The sequence below is a fragment of the Colletes latitarsis genome, chromosome 12 (genome assembly GCF_051014445.1).
Source record: "Colletes latitarsis isolate SP2378_abdomen chromosome 12, iyColLati1, whole genome shotgun sequence".
NCBI classification, from domain to species: domain Eukaryota; kingdom Metazoa; phylum Arthropoda; class Insecta; order Hymenoptera; family Colletidae; genus Colletes; species Colletes latitarsis.
In genome coordinates this window covers 22,882,146-22,900,918 of record NC_135145.1, presented here as the reverse complement: position 1 = coordinate 22,900,918, position 18,773 = coordinate 22,882,146, and the positions used below count along the sequence as shown (strand labels likewise).

At 36.5% G+C, this 18,773-nt stretch overlaps 2 protein-coding genes across 5 annotated transcripts; both read left to right on the top strand.

Annotated features, from left to right (window-relative positions):
• Positions 1-5,340: 5,340 nt before the first annotated feature.
• On the top strand, positions 5,341-13,058 carry LOC143349156 (NBAS subunit of NRZ tethering complex). Of its 3 annotated transcripts, none has more exons than XM_076780177.1 (19): positions 5,341-5,595; positions 5,681-5,787; positions 5,891-6,125; positions 6,221-6,639; positions 6,710-7,093; positions 7,172-7,379; positions 7,472-7,692; positions 7,757-8,071; positions 8,178-8,383; positions 8,469-8,765; positions 8,850-9,186; positions 9,259-9,671; positions 9,772-10,071; positions 10,128-10,416; positions 10,492-10,809; positions 10,882-11,290; positions 11,364-12,295; positions 12,365-12,487; positions 12,564-13,058. In XM_076780177.1, the coding sequence occupies exons 2-19, from the start codon at positions 5,701-5,703 to the stop codon at positions 12,837-12,839; spliced, it is 5,769 nt and encodes a 1,922-aa protein (XP_076636292.1). In that variant the 5' UTR covers positions 5,341-5,595; positions 5,681-5,700; the 3' UTR covers positions 12,840-13,058. The 3 variants fall into 3 exon arrangements, with proteins under 3 accessions (XP_076636292.1, XP_076636291.1, XP_076636290.1); XM_076780176.1 differs by having other exon boundaries at positions 5,342-5,595; positions 7,475-7,692; positions 7,757-8,086; XM_076780175.1 differs by having other exon boundaries at positions 5,343-5,595; positions 7,757-8,086.
• Positions 13,059-14,298: 1,240 nt separating this feature from the next.
• Diap2 (Death-associated inhibitor of apoptosis 2) lies at positions 14,299-18,001 on the top strand. 2 transcript variants are annotated; one of them, XM_076780179.1, is made up of 7 exons: positions 14,299-15,109; positions 15,174-15,297; positions 15,372-15,569; positions 15,669-15,838; positions 15,903-16,034; positions 16,507-16,657; positions 16,747-18,001. In XM_076780179.1, exons 1-7 carry the CDS (start codon positions 14,519-14,521, stop codon positions 16,932-16,934), a joined length of 1,554 nt encoding a protein of 517 aa, XP_076636294.1. In that variant the 5' UTR covers positions 14,299-14,518; the 3' UTR covers positions 16,935-18,001. The 2 variants fall into 2 exon arrangements, with proteins under 2 accessions (XP_076636294.1, XP_076636293.1); XM_076780178.1 differs by having other exon boundaries at positions 14,302-15,109; positions 15,660-15,838; positions 16,747-18,000.
• Positions 18,002-18,773: the final 772 nt, after the last annotated feature.

Sequence of the window (18,773 nt, the reverse complement as noted above, 5' to 3'; positions counted from 1 at the left end):
CCCGAACTAAGACTCGCCGCTAATCTTCCCGCTGGGCACCAAGCATAATCGTTTCTGCGTCATTGCTACTGAATTTACTTAGGTACGAGATGCTTGGGTACAATTCCTGTAATTTTTTACAAGACTTGACTCTACAAGCATAAGAATATACGTGTAGATGAGTGTAAAATTGCGTAGGTTTGTACATGTGTTCCTACTCTCGACGACCACGAAGACGTGGCGGAATCGCATCTCTTTGAGGTGCTTGATTTATGCGCTGACTTACTTATACAGACACGTACGTTTGTATGCACATTCGAGTCGAAAAGTCTGTCTCTACCATTCATGTTAAGTTTGAGTCTTAACATCGAAACATGAAGATGTGCCTATTGAGACACATGTCGACGAGGACTACAATGTGTGTGAAGTCCTTTAAAAATCATCGTTATTTTTACATATTTACGACGGCCAGTAGACATCGTCGTGCACTGTGTTATCGCAGCTCCTGACGAGAGTGCAACGCTTCGCCACAAGGTCTCAACCGGGCCGATGCATACAAGTACTCGTCTCAATTGGCGATTACGACCTCGTAAATTCATTTTGAGATCAAGTTGAACGAGCGTCTTCGGGCGCCATGTTATGTCCTAATCCGCAACTTCGGAAAACCGGCTCCATTCCCGCGCAACCGCGTTACGCTGGAATGTTGAAAAAACAATGTTTTTATCGGGACTGCATACGTGTTTTATTTTACCGTCGAAGGTGATAGTCTGAAACTTGGCTGCAAAACCGACGAGCGAATTTTTTAGTCGCGTTCGAGACCGATCCTTCGAACTGGTACGATAAACTCGTGCGACGAACAGCACAGTGGCCATTCTCCAGAAGGCCACTTAATAATAGCCCGTTATCGGTGTGCTGAAAACTGATTAAAATGCGTGCCAGCCAGGATGTCTCATTAACGAATTAACACGACACGCTATGTAGATAGTACAGCGCTGTTACAACCACCTTATCTGTACTCCTTTTGTCTCTGAAAACTGTGACCGATATGCCGCCACTCTTCCCAAAAAATTCAGCAACACTGGAAGCCCTCCGTGCAATGTACGTGTTAAGTAGAAAACTATCAGAGTACCTGAAAACGTTTAAGTACTGTCAAATACTTGGTCGTTCGATTAGTTATTAAATTATGACGGACTTAATAATTGTACTGTCTCGAGAACAAATGGGAAGACCCGATATGTTCCGTGAAGAGCGCGTTAAAAACTGACAGACGGTTTTTGTGTACGCGAAGAGCGGTCGTTTATCAGCTCAATTTACATTAAACTCTCTTACTTTAACAAATAGCCATCGTCACCGTCCTCTCGAGGCACGCATGTATCGCACGAGCCTTCAAGTTTAACATGCAATACTGCTTCACATGGATAACAAAATTTTACAAGGACTATTCTTTTATTAATTGCAACCATTACGCGGAGGGGATTGGAGAAAAAGTTTGCAAAATACATTTTAACCATCCGTGACTAAGGGCCTCGCTAATGTATGCGTTATTGAACGTTCCCAGGAGCTCGGCATCGAAACAAATCAGTATTCCGTTGCAAATGCGAGCAAGATTCCACTATGTATGTATGTAACCAGATATTGGAGTCGTTCGGAGACCGCAATAGTACGCTAGCGTCGGTACGGGACTCTCTGTGCGTTCATCTTCCACCGAATCAACTTGGAGATCGTTCTTAACGACACGAGGACAAATACATGTGCATAGTTGGAAAGTTTAGCGTGGAAAAATGGAGGCAATCGTGACTGGCGACGAAGAAGCATCTTCCCAGACTTGTTTAAATCGCCGGGACGTGACGCGTAATCTCACCGAGCCGCTCGGTTCGCGACGTGTGTGTAACCCAACGCAAAAGAGGCTCTCCCAGCGTCACTCGTATTTACGGACGCACACCGGAAAGCGTACTCTTGATTTTCCAATAAATCTCAATTTAAGGAGGCCGTTTATACGCACGCATAACCGCGCATTTCATTTGCCGAAGCAATTTCGTAATGACGCCCGAGAAACGATTATTGCCCCAGGGGACGAGGTCCGCGTTGCCTTTTGCCCGGGTAATGCGTATAAGTAGGCTGGCTTTAAGCCGGAGCATTACCGTTCACGATGAAATAACAGTGATTACGGTGCCCGCGGTATATACTCGCGACGCCTATCACGATCCAATAGCGAGAAAAGACACTGCTCGGATCGCCTCTTCTTCGCCAACTCGCCGCGATCGTCCCTTACCTCTTTTCACCTTTCTTTGTTTCCACTCGACATCCCCTATCGTCGTAGATCTAAAATTACAATTACAATCATATATTTTATTTGTCTTACTTCTAAATGGATACGTGAAGCCTAGAAATTGACCATACGAGCGGTGCAAATCCCTGTAGACCGGGTGCAAATGATTTCTGGATCCCCCTCCTGGACACAGGAACGCCGAGAACAATTTTTGTAACGTGATTTTACCAGCCGGGCTCGGATTTCTCCCGCCGACCCTTCCACGCTGCACGCCGCCGAGGTCCTTCGGTTTAACTGCGGCGACAAATCCTTCGACGACAAAGGACGATTTCAGGGAGGAGAAACGTCTTCCATCGATCTTCGCTCCGGAGGAAGCGTTTCTTAAACCTTTCAGAGTGTCAGGCGCTCGGAGAATTTTCCAGAAGAACGAAGACGCGAGCCAATGCGCGTGTATGGCATTGGTAAGGAGATAAAGGGCCGGTTTTCCCTCGACAATGCGATTCGGCGTCGCCTTTCGCAATAAGCAGGCTGCATTGTGTCTGGAAACGACCGTGTATAAAAAAAAGCTTTCGAGACCGAAAGTTTGCTACAAATATCGCTGTCGTGGGCTCCATTCAGATCGACAAAATATTTTTCACCTCCCACGCATTCAACGACGAACATTCCTCTTCTTTCTTCGCCCTTCGTTTCGATCCTGATCGTTTAAAAAAAACCAACGCATCTCATGCCGTACAAAGGACGGATTTTCCGGAGTGTATATAGAAGACCGACGATATTTACGTGGTGTCCCTGAAACACGAACGAAGCCGGATGTTGCATCGTTTAAAGAGGGGCATTAGAATCTCTTTTCCTAAGACCTGGGCGCGTCGTTCCCGGTGAAACCATTCTCGTCGTTGAATAGACAACTCGTGCAACGGTGTGGAATTGGTTCGCGCAAGTCGTCGCGCGTTTAAACCCGTTGGACGTACAGGCCCGCGTCGATTCGTTACCACTCTGGTACTTTTGGCGAACGCAGTCACATAAATTGCACATACATTTCGATAACGTTGCGCCAGTTGGTCCGCGGTGGTCGCAACTTACCAGTCGGAGGAGTCGTAATCTCGAGGCCCGCGGGAGCCTCGAAGAATTATTTGACGGGCAAATCGGTGAAAGAAGACGTACACGATGCCTCTATAATTTTTCGTGCGAGATCGCCGCGGAAAGATAGAACCACGGTCGATTGGTAAGTATAGCAAAGGGCTAAACGACTATACCAATCGATGGACGATTGAACGCAATTCTATGGGATGGGAGTGGCCCAGCCAGACTCTTTTCGAACGGAAAAGGCGCATCCTGTGCGCCTTGTCAACTGACAGTTGACAATGTACCGGGTCCACAATCGGCTATGAGGACACTCATCCGCACCCATGCATTTTTCGGAGATCACGAGGTTGATCACGAGACTGCGACCGACATTCAACTACAAAGCTTCTTCTCGATCGGGATTTTCAAACTGTAGCATGCAGGAGATCTCGTCTTTACCCATTTTAGTAAATTCCAGTCTCTGTATAGACCATTGGCTCTCCTTTCATCTTATCCATCGCTCGCATGCATTCCTCCTAATCACATGCAAATAATCAACAATTAGAAATCTTTAAGGACATTGGAATGATCTCACAGGATTGTTTAAGAATACGATCGACGTTTTAAATACCGAAATTTACCACGATGCGGCCATTCGTCTTCCGTTTGTCTTACGAAGTGACCAATTGAATTACCATCGATGAAACTCTAGCATCGGAAACATCGTCGAGGCGATTATTTTGTCCCGCGCTGCGTATGTGCGTTCCACATGACATGCGAACGGGGTCGCATCGGTTCAATTAGAAGCAACACCAAGTACATACTACGGTACGATTCACCTCCGGAATGAGCCTCTTTTTTCATCGAAGCATTCCTTCCGTAACCCGTATTACAAACGATTCTTAGACAATGTTTCGACGCTACGTAACTACGTACTGTACTAAAGCCTCGATAAAACGTACATGATTATCTCCACTATCATTTTTCTTACGCGTGAGAGATTTTGAGAATTGAGCAGTCAACAGCTGTGTAAACAAAACTCGACTAGCTGGCTGACTTTCAATACTACAAACTTTTGTATTCCTCATTGTATCTTCATGAAGATATTGTGTATGAGGGTTTGAAAAGTCTTTCTACTTTGTTACAATGTTACCAGTGGTTGTTGTACTATGAAATGGGAGAAAAGTAGATTAAATACAAGGATGAAGGGAACAATAGTGACACATAGAAAAGAAAGGAGTGGTTTCATGCTGGACCTCGCGGGCCTAAATCAAGCACGTAACCCCTGACATGATTGAGATGAATTGTTTCTAGATAGCCATGGCATGCTTCGATGCGTACAGGGTTATTAGAAACATTTTGTTGGTGCACACTCCGTGCAGATAATCCCAATCAGCTGACTTCATGACCACATTACCAAAGTTAATGCCACTAAACAAATAAGTATTGCATTATATATTCTTAACTTCAGAAATGAAAGTTAAGAGCTCCTTAAATCTCGATCAAACAGGATTCTCAAATCTATAAATTAAATGACAAATAATCTGCATTATTCAATTAAACTTTTACTTTGCTTATTTTTATTGATTTATACCTTTGTTTACGACTTAAGCAACGGGCAATTAAAGTGTAATTAACTGTTTTATTATTTATTACAGTTACAATTTTCGTCAGCGACAGTTTAATTTATACCTTATTGTTAGATGACGGACTTACTCTGTATTTATTCGCACAAACACGTGGTGCGTTACCTGGTCATTCCCGCCAAAACGCTGAAAATAGTTTTTCTGTCATCTGTAAAGCTTACAAGGAAACTATTATTAATTGGAATATGCCAGCATTCGATTAGTGTCAAAAATTAACGCATATATTTCATAGAGAATCGTATAAAGCAGAATTCGGCGACCAAAAGGATGAAACACTGACCTCCGTTCGTCGGGGAGTCCCTTGACTGAATGCTCATAAGATTGGCAAATCCCCACCACTCCGTTAGACGCTAAGGAAGTTCGTCGTTACTAATGTCGATTTCGATGCACTCAATTGTACCAGATCTGGCCACATTGGCGTGCCTATCGCTAGTGTCTACACATATGCAGTGGTTGACAACCACTGATTGTGCAACTTGCACTGCTGTCGTTGCTGCAGACACATCAATGTGGTTTTTTCAATCTAAACTATTTTTAATACATGTGCTTACATATTTGTCGGATAATTAGTTTTTAAAACTTACCCATATGAAGACGGTTAAGTAACTTTTACCTAAATTCATTTATCTTTGCTTAAAGGTAAAGAAAAATATTCTGAACGTTGTCTAGTGACTCGTAAAATTCTGATTTCACTATTTGATTTGTGTTTTTGTTGGTGTAATAGGTTATGTTTTCGGCCATAAAATGATTAATTCTGATGAATTATCGAATGAACCGATACTTTACGAATTATTGGAGTATTTTGTCCGAAAGCAGGAACCAGAGCTAATAGTAAGTCTACGTCTACGTGTACTAAAAGAAAAATTATCAGATCACACATGGTTCACATCCATGAACATGTATTATCGTATTTGTAAAATAATATTCCTTTTAGAAATGTAAAAATGATGCTGTAATATTACCGACAACTGGGACAATTAAAAATGCTCTTAGATATCTCAATAACAGATACTCTTTACCAGAGAGCATATCGCAACAAATCAGTCTTACATTACCATGGAAATTTGCGATTGGGGATTCTGGACGTTTACTAGCTATTTTACAAGAAAATGTCATAGAAATTCGAAAAGCAAAAGATGAATATTCGTCGATCATTGGAAAAGCCTCTGGTTAGTGACAAATGCATGTAATATCAGTTTTTAAAAATGTATGGTTGAAAATATAGAAATACTAATATTCCTTGCATGTTATTTTATAATTTTAGTTCCAAAGGATGCTTTTCCACACTGGCGTAAAATTTCTTGGAGCCCAGATGGAACACTTTTTGTATTAGCATCCAGTAATGGTTACACCTCCTTTTACAATGCAATTGGAAACAATATTTTCAACATCAGTCCAAAAACTATTTCTCAAAACCCTCACATTTTAGAAGCCGGAGATGCGATAGCGTCTATGATATTTCTTAAGCCGAGAATAAAATCGGAAAAATGGTCTTACGAATTTTTGTTAATCACGTATAGCGGTCTGCTTAGGTCGTATCATGTTTCAGTAAACAATGGTTTTGAAGCAAATTATGAGTTTTCTTTTGGTAATTTTTATAAAAACGGCGTTAATGCTGTTACTTACGACGAAAAGCATTGTTTGTTTTATATTGCTGGAAACACAATCACCCAAAAATTAACGGTAATTAGTTTATTTCTTGCGTACGTCGATTTAGAGGAGGTAGTATAACATACTACATATTTTGTTGTAGTCAACAGCTTCAGAAAGTGGTTTAACGTCATGGCGACACCTCGATGATTATCCGTACTGTAAATTATCATTTGCCTTTGACGACAAATCGAAAACTACGTCAAAGTTTTCTATATGGAGTATTATTCCAACATTAAGTTTGCAACCGGAATCGATCATATTCAAAATAAAAATCTCTCCGAATAGTCAATTTTTGACATGTTTGCACTCTGATGGCTCAATATCGTTGTGGGCACTGCCAAATTTATTATTACAAAAGAAATGGAAATTGTTCGAGCAACCAGATTTTAATACACCCAATCCTCTGGGGCATGTAAAATCAAAAAAATTTCCGCCAGGCGTTAACGAATTTCACCCATTGGACATTGGTTGGTGGTCTCACCAGGTATTATCTATTTCTTAATTCGAATAACGTTTATTCTGTATATGTTCAAATGTCTGATATCAATTGGTATTCTCAAAGGCAATTATAATTGCAAGATATACTGGATCTATTTCTGTATGTTCCACAAAGAATTTGAAAAATCGTTTGGGTACGAGTCCTGAATTTTTAGCCGGACAGCCGCAAATATGTGAACTCGGTCCAGATCGAGGCTTTTTGTGTCTAGACTGTGAAACGATTACGAGTAAAAAACGAAATAGAGAATCTAATGCTGAAAGTCAAATGTCAGGTTTGTATTATAATAGATATTATACAAGGTGATTACTGGGTAAGTGAAAGCCTACTGTATATAATAAAAGGCATACTCGCTCAATTTTTAAGAAGCCTCGTCCGAAAGCGAAGAGGAGCATGACGAATTAGAACCAATTAGTATATTAAACTACACTACAAATTTAGTGCAAAGTACTTTGTACTCTATAACTGATATTGAAAAATTTCAACCTAAAAGAAAAAAGTCAAGAGTATTATTTAGAACATATAGAATCCTTGGTCTTAAAAGTACGACACCTGAAGAACTTTATTCGAGAAAAATCGATATAGAGGTATAAATAGATTCAAAGTGTCTTGTATTAAATGAAACGAGAATTTAAAAAAAATATTTTACAGGAGTATGAAGAAGCTTTGGCCTTAGCTAATACGTACAACTTGGATACAGATCTTGTTTACCAAACGCAGTGGCGAAAATCTGAATTGTCTTTGAATGCAATTCAAGAACATCTGAGTAAAGTTACGAAAAGATCTTGGGTCTTGCACGAGTGTGTTACCCGCGTACCAGATACTATAGAAGCAGTAAGAGAATTATTGAATTTTGGATTGCAAGGTGCCAACTTGGAAACTTTGGTAGCAATTGGAGAATGTGATAATGGAAAGTTCATAGTAGGCAACACCGACGAGGATTGGAATGAAATGGACGAAGGAAGCGTAAGTTTGAGACAGGTAAGCTTATCTGTCTTTATTTGGCATAATAAAAGATGTATAATATGTAGGAAGGGAAATTAAATCATTCCAAACCTTAATAAAAATATAGCTGCAAAGAGAAAATCAATTGCTCGATAAAATTGACATCAAACATTTATCAGACGCTCAGAGCGACTTGATTAAATATAGAAGAAAGCTTCTAAATCATTTAGATAAATTGCTCACTTACGAAATTATTTTGGGAGCCTCGTTGAAATATAATAAAATCTTTTACGAGGAGTTTCGACAACTTTCGGCAATTGAGAACACCATTAGGTACGAACAAATTAATATAAATTATTTATAATATAATGTAAGAATTTATGTGCCTATTTTAATATGATTATTTCGCTAAGCACAGGTTCGCCAAAGATGGCGATTGTCAAGGAGTTGAAATTATGTTCACGTATTATAGTAAAAGTTTACTACCCCATTGGCTAGCAATAATTAACTTTTTCCCAGAAACTTTAAATCCATCGAAATATAAAAAGGTTCTGCCACAATGCGATACCGATGGTCACTTATTATTGCTCGATCAACGTGAATTACGACAAAAGGATTGGTCCGAGAAAACTGAATTCAATGAAATAATTAATTTGGAAAATGACGATAAGTCGCAGTTACTTTATGAGTCTGACCCATCGCTATCTATATATAAGTAAAATAAACTGCACTTTCTATTATTTACGGGTCGATATTTATCATTTTTATACACAGGTATGTTTTCCTTTTTTTTTATTAGAGATACTTCGCTTACTCCGGATTTATTACAAAAGTGGTACAAATCTAGAGCTTATCAAATCGAAAGAAACAGTTACATGGTTGATAATGCTTTGCAATTGATAAAAATTGGGAAATTGCATAACGTTAATGGTTTAGAAAATCTGCTGTTAGATTTGGAAACTTTGGATGATCTCATTTACAAAGTATGCCTGGAAGATCTTTCTCTGGACCAGTTACAAAAGTTAACTAATTTAGAAAAAATTAAGCTGTTAATGAGCATGACTACTGAGAAAAGTTTTGTCGACGATATAAAAAATTTCATATTGCCATTTATACAAAGGAGGCATCAGTATTTGGTATGCACGAATATTTCGCAAAAGAATTCGTTAGAAATTATTATTGCACATTTAATTTATTTCAATTCCTAGGGCGGAGAATTAGAAAGGCATTTGTTCAATGATTATTTAATATGCATTAGTAAAGAAGATCTCAAATTATCGGTCAAACTTTTTGAATACATAAAACAGTCTCAAGATAATGAAATTGTTCAAATGATAGAGGACATTGTCATTTTAGCGCTAGCTTGTATATACGCTTGCAATGATCCTGATATGTATGAGAAAGCAATGTGCATTGTAGATTCTATTGCGAAAGATCGCGGTGCAAAGAGAATCACTGAAAAATGCACTTTAATCGAAGAACTTGACAGGGAACTCGAATGTACAAAAATCTTAAATAAGTATGGGGTTAAAACTACATTAAATGCGTTACGAAAGAATAAGAGCAATCCCGAAGCTGCAAAACAATTATTAATTCAAATGTCAAGGGGCTTGAATAAAATGTAAGCAGATGCTACATTTTGAAACATTTAAATGTTCATTTTCATAAAAATGTTTTACACTCTATATTTTCTACATGAATGTATGTGCATTTGTTTTAAGAATTCCTCCTCCGGATGAAAAACAATGGGCCCAATTATTAAACGAGATGTTAGAAATTCACGGTCTCATTTTTAGTTGCGTCGATATAGAAATATGTTTTGAAATCTGTGTATCAGCCCGCTTGGTATCAGGCGTTAAGTCCAACATACAAAATTGCGCAGAGTTAATTGAAACTAAGAAAAATGAACAGTCTCTGTTAAAAGTATCGTATGAAAAGGCAGTGAACTTGATCCTGGAAGCTAGTAAAGAATATTTTAATAGTTCAAAGTCTCTCACCGATTCTAACATGGAATTGGCTAGGTAAGTACCTTGGATTTTACATGAATTTTCCCTTTATTTTAATCACTATGTTTCAGAGCTTGTCTTCACCTAATTATTGACGATAATGCACAAATCAAAGAAGAATATGATCTCATAAATTCACTTCAAATTTTAAATGAGTTCAATATCAATATACTACCGTTGCAAGTCAGATTAATGCAAGATAGACTTAAATTGGTAGCAGATTGTTTAAACAAGCGCGAAGATGGCCATAAAAGTCGACAAAGATTGTTAACTTTAGCAACATACTTGCGAATCGAGAAAAATAATAAAAAGGCGCGCGAAGGGAAAGTTTTGAAATTGATAGCGGAGAAGGCGCTCGAGGTAAAGTAGCCTTTTTAAATTTGCTACTTGAAATGAGCTAGAAAATGTTACACTTTCTACAATGTATATTCATAGGTGAAGGACTTTAACGTTTGCGCTGCTACTTGTCAACAATTAATGCAGAATAATTACATTCCCGCGTGGACGGTTGCCTCAAATTTAGGATACTGCGAAGATTATAAAGATTTAAAAACTAAACAAGTATGTTTATGGTTCGCCATAAACAATGGGCCTAGCGATATATTAGGCAAAGCACTAGATCAGGTGCATCTGATAGAAATACAAATTTTACATAAAAACTTGGAATTCTGGATACCCCCCAATGAGTTTGATAATTTTGATGACGCCGAGGATGCAGATAGCGAAGAAGAATTTATAGACGCAATGACTACTGTAAGAAATAAATAAAATATATATATTAGTACTATAGACGGTCAATTATACTATAGTGTTCTTAATTTACAGCCGCAAGTGGAAACGAAAGAATTTGTTCCAAAAATGTTTGAAGCATCTACGGAAATGGTAAAGACTTCTGCAAGTATGATGAAAGAGTCAACGTTCGGTTTAATTAAAAGCATAAGTGATAGGAACTTTTGGAAGTCTAGATTAAAACTAAACTTTACGAATAGCCAAGACAATGATACAGAATATGCTAACGAGAATCAGAAGGATAATGGCGACGTCCAAAGTTTTCCATGTTTTTACGAATGTTTGCATACAAATTATAAACTTAGCGATCTCGATACTAAATATACAAATTATTCGATGTTGGATATACAGAATACAAAGTTGAAATGCTGTCAGACATTTTTAAGAATAGCTATGTTAAGTGAATCATCTTGCTGTGGATTAGAAGTGAGCGACATTAATCATCGTAAGTGTTACAATTTAAGATTTACGTTCAAAATTTGATATATCTCTTGACAATAATAATTCGTCTATTTCAGTATTTTTAGAATGCGCAAAATATACTTTACAAGACGATTGGTTATTAGGAATGTCGTATTTATTTAGTGTACAAAAGAATAGTATAATGAAAACACAAAATGTTTTAACAGAACTTCGACAAACAGAGTTATATACTCAAACTGCGATATATTACTATTGTTTAGAATTATATAAAAGATTATATAGAGATTCTAAAAATTTATATTTATTTAACCCATTGAATTTAATATGGAAAATTATAAATATTGCTCACAAAAGTAAAGATACTGATATCTATGAAAATTTTAAATATTGGCAAAGACGTTTACTTGATGATCAAGAAGTAAAATACGCGGTATTTTTTGACACAAATCAAGTTGAAGATGATCACAAAATAGGAAATGATGGAGAACATGAGGAATCTAATACCGAGCTCATTCAGAGTTTAAACACTGAAAAATCAAAAGAGAAATTAACGCCAGCTGAAAAGTCAACTCCACAAACTGATAACAATAATAAAATTAAAGAAAACTTATCTGAATCTGATGGTAAAAATATAATAGAATGGACAGATGACTGGGGCAACTTTTCTGACGAAGATATAGAAACTAACAAGAACAAGACAAACATTCCAAAACACGATTTGAGCATAGACAATAATATTCCATTGACAAAAGATATTGGTGAATGTGCAACAGAAAAAGATCGCTTCGAAGCTTTTGGGAAAATGTTTGATAAAATACGGAATGCCGACCATTTTTATCAAGTAAAGGAAATGGTCTTACAATGGCCAAAATTCAATGATCCTGCGTACACGACTATCGACAATCACCCGATTTTTAAAATAATGAAATTAGTTAATGTGTACATACCGGAAAAAGATAAAAGCAAGCACAACAAACAAATTTTTCAAGAATATAAAATGTTAATAGAAGCATTATCTTCTCTAGATGTAAGTTTATGAAGATAGTTAATTCCATCTGATAATATAATTACTAATTCCTTAAATTATATCTGACAGATGCTTAAGGAATTTTTAAATACCCAGCAGATTCCTCTCGAACACGCGATTTATATTAGATTAGATATCGACGATTCAATACTTCATGAAGAAGCTGTAAATATTCTCAAAGAAAACCATAAAGTACGTTTATCTTTTAATTAAAATATAATTTGACTATAGAACTATTTCTTAACACACTCGTCACTTTGTGTTTCAGAAATTAATTCTATCAGCGCCGATATTAGAGATGTTATTTTTAAAAAATCTAACAGCATTTTTTCATCCAGATCACGAGGTATATGGTCGAATAATTGAACATGTTCTTATGAACCGATCTCTAACAAACATAAAAAGAAATACAGAAATCCTTGTGCAGGAATTAAAGAAGCAAAAACATATAGCCCATGCTTTATGTATAATAAAATTAATGGAAGATATGCCGCCGTCTATGTGTACATTCGACACTTGTTATGAACTTTTAATGCGAAAATAATCGCCTATTCCTTTTATACGAAAATTGTGATGTAGATTAAATAAGAGTTTGAACGCGTAAAATCGTCATCGATGTATGCATAAATACCATAAAAGCTTTATAATTTCCATGTATAGTATAAGTTCTATACTCTTGTATTATTATAAGGAACTGATATGTATATATTAATATTTATTACGTCGAGTTATTTGTAAATATAAATGTGTTATATACGTAAAATGAGTCTGGTCTTTATCTGTGATATGGTGCTACCTTGTTCCCACTCCTAAAAAATGGAATTTAGCTTGTCTTTCTGGTTACGTTGGAGGGGACATCGTGCTTGCAAGTGAAGCTTGCAAGTTTCTATAAAACTATGTATTGCGACGCGGGAACAAAGCACAGAACCGACTTATGTGATCAACGGACGGGAGCACAGTGTGGCCAGATCTGGCATAATTGAGTGCATCGACGTCGACATTAGTAACGACGAACTTTCTTAGTGTTTAACCGAATGAAAACCGACATATCTTACCGCACGAGCCACATGTTACGCTAGATCAGCACCTCATGCAACTTCGGGAATTCGATAAAGAACGTGAATGGGGAGCCTTTCCTTCTTGCTCTTGAACAGCCGAAGTCCGTCTTCGCGGCAAACAATTTCGAATCACGACGGCCCAGGCATTTAATACGTTTCGTTAATATGTTTCAAAATGCAAACAACGCGTATTTTGGTGAAGAATATGTAGAAATTGTAAGAATATTCGAAAAATTGGTGCGCGCGAAATTCGTGCAACTTTGTTAAACGACTTTCGACGAAGCGGAGCCTAACTGGCTGCTGATTGGCTGATTTGGCTGCACCCCAGAAACCCTCTCGGTTATAAAGATGGCCACTGCTGACCAACTCTTCAGTACCCCTGGAACCGTCAGAGGTATTCTCACGCGTGTTATTTGTTTCAGAAAACTTTCGTTGGGTTGTTTGTCCAATTAATTCATATAATTGTTCTTTTTTTCAAATTTTATCTACATTACTGCACAATTTAAATTTGGCGCATTTGTAATTCTTTGAATTTCCACTGAAGGGAGTTAGTGGAACACTAACGATCACACTAAAACGCCATCTTTTGGATCACGAACAATATCAAACAATATAAACAATATCAACAATATCGAACAGCCCCTCGAAACAATATCAACTAAAACAATAACAATAGTACAGAGTCTGTACTCTATGCTCTAGATCCAACAAGAAGCTGCATTTGAATTTTGATCCTCGAATTTATTCCACTTCATAAAAACAATTCGCCTAATTTTTGTATTCCATATATTATGCGAATACATATTTCTCTTCGTCTAAATTGACAACTGTGTCAATTTATTTCGCAAGCTTGGTAAAAATCACAAAAAACAGTTTCAAAAACTTAAAGAATAAGCGTCTTAGAAAAGACGTCCATGAAATATCGCGCACGCGCGAAGACTGGTAGATGCGCAATTTTTAGTTTTATCTGTTCAGGATGTAAATCGAAGTATTTACATCTGTCCATTGTGTATCGAATATATCGTCGAAATATGATGAAACTTCGAATGTTAAATTAAAAAATCATGTACTTTGTATCATAAATCGTAGACATAATTTCACTGAAATTTGGTGGGACATTTTTCCGATCGACGAAATTCGAAATAGTCGTAATTGATATTCCAAAATGAATGTCGAGGAAAATAGATTACAAACTTTTGCGGATTGGCCAGCAAACGCTGAAGTAAATGCTGCTCGAATAGCAAAAGCAGGGTTTTATTACAGCGGACGTGCCGTGGAGGTACAATGTTTTTTATGTGGAGTAATAATTTCTGATTGGAAGTTTGGTGATCAAGCTATGGTTCGTCATCGAGAAGCTGCGCCTGATTGTCCATTCGTTCAAAATTCTTCTAATACTTGTAACGTTCCATTAATACCAGTATCTACAAATAACTCAGCATTAGCTTCAACATCGACAGAAGTACAGCAAGAATGTAACAGCAGTAACAATGAGTCACCGACTCATTTGCAAAACGAAGACTCTCTAGAAGAATATAGGACTCTGTTGGAATTAGCTTCAACACCGACCGAAGTACAGCAAGGAAACGATAGCATTAAACAACGGTCTATAAGTTACTTAGAAAACAAAGATCCTCTGAAAGAATATAGGACTCTATCGCAAAGATTACAAACATTTAGTAATTGGCCAATCCCTTTAGTCTTATCGCCTGAAAGAATTGCTATGTCTGGTTTTTATTATCTTCAACACGATGACATGGTAATAAATATAAAAAGATTAAAACCTTACACGGTGTTATACATTTTATTTTCTTTGTTTGCAGGTACAATGCGCGTATTGTGGAAGTATTGTATGGAAGTGGGAACCTGGTAACGATCTAGATCAAGATACAGAATACAAGGTACATTTTCCTGACTGTGATTTTTATACGCATCGAGACAAAGATGGTATCTATTCATTTGTGTAAAGTAATCCCTTTATATTCGAAATAATCATTTTATCTTGGCCTTTTCGTTAATAGATATACTGTATTTGAATAATGTAAAGTTGAAGCCTGGTACAACATCGAGTCTCGCAGAATTAGGAATACATATACACATGGCTTCTAAAAAGCCAAATTATGCAACTTACGAGAAAAGATTACGCACTTTTTATGGTTGGCCGGAGAATCTGGTTCAAACTCCGGAACTGTTGTCTAGCGCTGGATTTTATTACACCGGTAAATATTCAGTATTAACATAAATAATAAATAAAAATTTCTATTTTCTGTGCTAACTTTAAAATATCGTAAATGTTATAATTATAATAGGATTTAGAGATGTTGTTAGATGTTTTCATTGTGATATCGGTTTACGAAAGTGGGAAGCATCGGATGATGTGTGGGTCGAACACGCGAGATGGTTTCCCAAATGTGAGTTTGTAAATCTCATAAGGGGACAAGAATTTATCAAACACTGTATCGATAATAGACGACCTTTAAATCCATCGGTAAATATCGTATATTTATCTTGTATCTTCTAAAAATCTTAAATTATATTCCGTGCTTGTACAGATTTTCGAGGGCGTAGCGGAAGATGAAGACCCAGACACAGCCGAAGCACCACCGCCTCTTGCTTTATCTACAAATTTACCATCTCCTCAAGATAATATGGTAGAAAGATTGTCGGATACTCCATTAGAAAAAGTAATGCTTTACACCGGGTGTTCGGCCAACCCTGGGAAAAATTTTAATGGGAGATTCTGGGGGCCAAAATAAGACGAAAATGAAGAATACCAATTTGTTGATCGGGGCTTCGTTAAAAAGTTATTAACGTTCAAAGTTCCGCCTGTAGAACGGCGTACGCGTGATAGTGGTTCTCATTCACAAAACTGTAAGACTGTCGATACGTCAATAAGTAGAGTTCCTCATGCTGAATGAGAACCACTATCATGCGTACGCAGTTGATCGCAGATTGCCGTTCTACAGGCGGAACTTTAAACGTTAATAACTTTTTAACGAAGCCTCAATTAACAAATTGGTATTCTGGATTTTCGTCTTATTTTGGCCCGTAGAATCTCCCATAAAATTTTTCCCAGGGGTGGCCGAATACCCTGTATATTTATTCCATTGTTCTGAAAACATCCAAACGATATTATATCATAATCTTTTCTTTCAGCATGCTTCAGAAATTTCGTTACACACGCAGAGAATAAAGACAACAACAAATGAAAATAAAAATGAGATAATCTTGAATAAGGAAGAAGAGCCTGAAGTATCTAATAATGAAAGTGATGAAAATAAGATAAAGATTAAACTGAAGGAAATTGGTAAGTAATACCAATGAAACCTGTTTTGAAAGTTTTGAAACCGATACAGTATCAAATAATAGACAAACTTATCGTTGTACCTTTTTCAGCGTCTTTAAAAGAAGAAAATAGAAAACTAAAAGAAGCTCGTTTATGTAAAATTTGTATAGATCGAGAGGTAGCTATTGTATTTTTACCCTGCGGACACTTAACTTGCATTTACTGTGCCCCGTCTCTTACTTACTGTCCAATGTGCCGACGCGAAATTCGAGCTACTGTTCGTGCATTTTTATCGTAAACCAAACAACAAAATACAGGGTATTAATTAATAAATACATTAGTAAATATATTTATTCAAATTCGGTAATTTAAGTTGTAAAAATATGTAATATGTGTAAAGATATATTTTTTTGTACAGTTTTTTAGAATATTATTATATCGATCGTTTTTTGTTCCGCGATAAAGAGAACATATCAAGAAATGATAAAATAATTTAAGTGTTAATAATATAATTTCTGTTGAATAAAGGAACTTGTCGATAATCTTAATAAGTACAAATTCCAGAACGTTTTGGGGCAAGTTAGAGAATTCTCTATATAGTCTTTTCTTGCAAGACAATTATGCGATGCTCTCAACTCTGAAAAATCAAGATGGTCGCTCCAAATTTACGTTATTGATACGTAAATACAAAGGGCACATTTTTTGTACAGGGTGTTCAGCTACCCTAGGAAAAATTGTAATGGGAGATTCTAGAGGCCAAAATAGTACGAAAATCAAGAATACCAATTTGTTGATGGAGGCTTCGTTAAAAAGTTATTAACGTTTAAAGTTCCGTAATTGACCCCTGCAACCGAAAATAATTTTTCCAGAACGATTTGCAATTTTTTAATAATTTTTTAAGGAAGCCTCAGTCAAGAATCGATATTCTTGATTTTCACAGGGAGGGTCGAACACCCTGTATATAATAAATTTAGTTAACTGTACAGATATACATTATTGTATTAATGTTAGTCGATTGCTGTTTAGAAAAAAGTAATAGAATACGTATTATTTAATGTATTAGCTGCTGCTAATTGTTCATAAAAACTTGCACGAGTACTTGTAAATATATCGGATTTAATGCACAAAAGAACTATCAAACTTTTTCGACATAACAATTGATATTATCTATCGATAATATTTTTCCTAGACATCATAATCTACGCAATTTAACAATAATAATGAAAACAATATGTACTTTTGTACTTAAAGTAAGATAACCTGGAAGATAAAGACTAAGGATGTGTCAGCCTTAAGCTTATAACCTTATACTTTGCCAGTTTCTGATACATTCGAGTCGTTAAAGGACATAGTGTTGTTAAGTTAGTATTTCCTGAAGGTAAGTTTATGTAGTTATTTCATTTAGATCTGTCGTTCAAATAATATAATAAAAACACGTTCAATATTTATGTAATATTTGTGCAGTAATCATTATACAAAATTATCGTTTCTAAGCCTGAATTAGACGTACGTTTTTTCATTGTATAGACGTATGCATGTAATTTATCAATTGACTATGTAAAAGAAAACTATTAAAATGAAGAAAACGTTTAATTCAAGCCTCATTCCAAGAAAAACCTTTCTTGCCATTAAATATATTCTTCTTATGCAAAACAATGTCACTTTCATTGTTACAACTGACTCATTGTTAAAACACTGGATGACTTGGCAAGCAGCAGTCACGACCCATTCCAAGAATTGATTACATTTATTAAAACGATCCAGCGATATCAAGTCGAAAATGAATAATTAAAATTCTTTTGTCGTCAAAATATTTTTTTTCGTACGAGTACGTGCCAAACTCCACGTATCGACAGTCGCGTGTGTACGTGCGTATGCATATGTATGCATCGCCAAAAAACGCATCGATGATGTGGTTTTTATCACATATTTCTTGTCCCTTCTATTTTTAAACGTTAAAACATATCGGTACGAAACCGTATTGCAGAACGTAAAAATAATCGTGCTAGTACGAGCGTACGTGTAAAATTAGTGTACGAGTCTAGAGAGAGAAAGAGAGAGGGAGACTGTTAATATTGATTTTGGAAAATATTTCTTTGGTGAAAAGTTTTCAAAATGACAAAGAATTCTGGGAAAT

Coding starts and splice junctions, on each gene's coding strand:
- LOC143349156 (XM_076780175.1), top strand. CDS start 5,701: ATGATTAATTCTGATGAATTATCGAATGAACCGATACTTTACGAATTA. Junction 9,187..9,258: donor AAAGGAGGCATCAGTATTTG/GTATGCACGAAT, acceptor TTCAATTCCTAG/GGCGGAGAATTAGAAAGGCA. Junction 10,072..10,127: donor TCTAACATGGAATTGGCTAG/GTAAGTACCTTG, acceptor ACTATGTTTCAG/AGCTTGTCTTCACCTAATTA.
- Diap2 (XM_076780178.1), top strand. CDS start 14,519: ATGAATGTCGAGGAAAATAGATTACAAACTTTTGCGGATTGGCCAGCA. Junction 15,839..15,902: donor GACGACCTTTAAATCCATCG/GTAAATATCGTA, acceptor GTGCTTGTACAG/ATTTTCGAGGGCGTAGCGGA. Junction 16,658..16,746: donor GATTAAACTGAAGGAAATTG/GTAAGTAATACC, acceptor TACCTTTTTCAG/CGTCTTTAAAAGAAGAAAAT.